Below are 1,596 nucleotides of genomic sequence, written 5' to 3'. Positions count from 1 at the left end.
CAGTGATTCTATTAATGTGTTTGGTGCAATTACTACAGCACAAGGACTATCTGTCCAATTTTAACGTTAATGTACCAGGTAAACTTTGCCTTTCATTTACGTTACTGTGCTTTAATTGTATTATTTTGTTTATTTGTAGATGTTTTTTTTGATATGGTGGATATTGATCATCGATTGTGTAGTGGAATTCAAAATAATTTATGGGTAGGTATTTTACATTTACTATTATATACTAAGTATTAATACATATTGAATAAATAATTATAACAGATACATTATAAAACACAGGTAAATATTTGTTTAAGATGCCATCCTAACATTTTATAAACACATTCAGTACTATAATCATCGTAAAAAATGTAATTTTAATTTAATATAAACTTTTAGTGATAAAAAGTATATAAAAATGTTTTGTCAGGTTAAATTAGTATTTATTATAAAATAATTGAAATATCAAAGGTGCTTGGTTTTTCAATTTTGTGTTGTTTTTTTTCAAACAGTAAAAAACTTAAAAAGTTATAAATTCTTATAACCTATAACTTTCATCTATAAGCAAAATACATATATGTTAACTATTAAAAATGTAATTTTAACAAGTTCCAGTGATTTTTTGAAATAGGAAAAAATGTTAGCAACACATGTTTTTGCACGTCCAAAATCTATCATTCAACCAATTATTATTTTTTCGTTCCCATCTAACAAAATATTATTTTACTACAACTCTAGGTTATCATATATTTATGTTGTTTTAAACGATTTTCAATCAATACATTTTGTATGTATAGGTCCTGCAAAATCTTTATCGTGTAATAGCTTTTACCGTTCGATATAAATATTGGTTGAGTGCGCTGCAAATAAGATAAATACATGTTAAGCGCTCGACACGCAATGGTACAGTACATCTCTCTCGCATCATTAAAAACCCTAAAGACAATTAATCGCTTAAAGTTTAAATAGATATTATAACGTGAACCCACCAAAGACATTAATTCAATTTCCTTCGATACTAAACCTCAGTAGATATCAAGCGAAACAAATAACCGAACGAAAAGTACCCAACGCTGAAATCAGTGCTTCGCCTTTAATTCTTTTCCAATATTTACGTTATGGCGTAGGCCATACCCGAATATCCATTCGATTCTATATCGCGTAACAGCTACTATAGTTTTTCAAAGATGAATAGTCGCTATTCGTTATGTATTGCAATACTATAGGTGTACATTAGGGTGGTCCTCTAGTACAGATGAAGGAAAAAAATATTGCAAAATGTACGCTGTACATTAAAACCGACGAATCACGATAAAACGTACAGTCGTTTATATTAATACATAATTGAACTTTCAGAAACGAACGTGTGATAATAACGGTGCCGATGCACATAAAACAAATGCACCACACGAAAATGATTTACAAGATCATAGAAAAGCCCGTTCCCGCGGATACCATCTGGACGCCATCTACGGATCAAATGGGCTACCGCGATGGACCCATGCCGCATGACGGGGCGCGCGGTGACGAGAACCAAACGGTAGCGACGGCTTTCGGACACCACGAACGCGGTCCCGGACCAGTGCACGTCGACCACCACCGCGGTCG

The 1,596-nt window shown here is 32.8% G+C and overlaps 1 protein-coding gene across 1 annotated transcript in view; it reads left to right on the top strand.

The window, feature by feature from the left end:
* LOC112599225 overlaps positions 1-1,596 on the top strand; it is a 7,250-nt gene continuing 5,654 nt past the window's right edge. The window contains exons 1-3 of the mRNA XM_025346046.1: positions 1-78; positions 140-204; positions 1,345-1,511. Of these exons, the coding sequence (XP_025201831.1) occupies positions 70-78; positions 140-204; positions 1,345-1,511 (241 nt within the window). The 5' untranslated portion in view covers positions 1-69. The remainder of the gene's footprint in view (positions 79-139; positions 205-1,344; positions 1,512-1,596) is intronic.

This window comes from Melanaphis sacchari, unplaced genomic scaffold (genome assembly GCF_002803265.2).
Source record: "Melanaphis sacchari strain LSU unplaced genomic scaffold, SCAv2.0 Contig0_pilon_pilon, whole genome shotgun sequence".
NCBI classification, from domain to species: Eukaryota; Metazoa; Arthropoda; class Insecta; order Hemiptera; family Aphididae; genus Melanaphis; species Melanaphis sacchari.
Note: the sequence above shows the minus strand (reverse complement) of the source record. Positions and strands in the feature narration are given on the sequence as shown.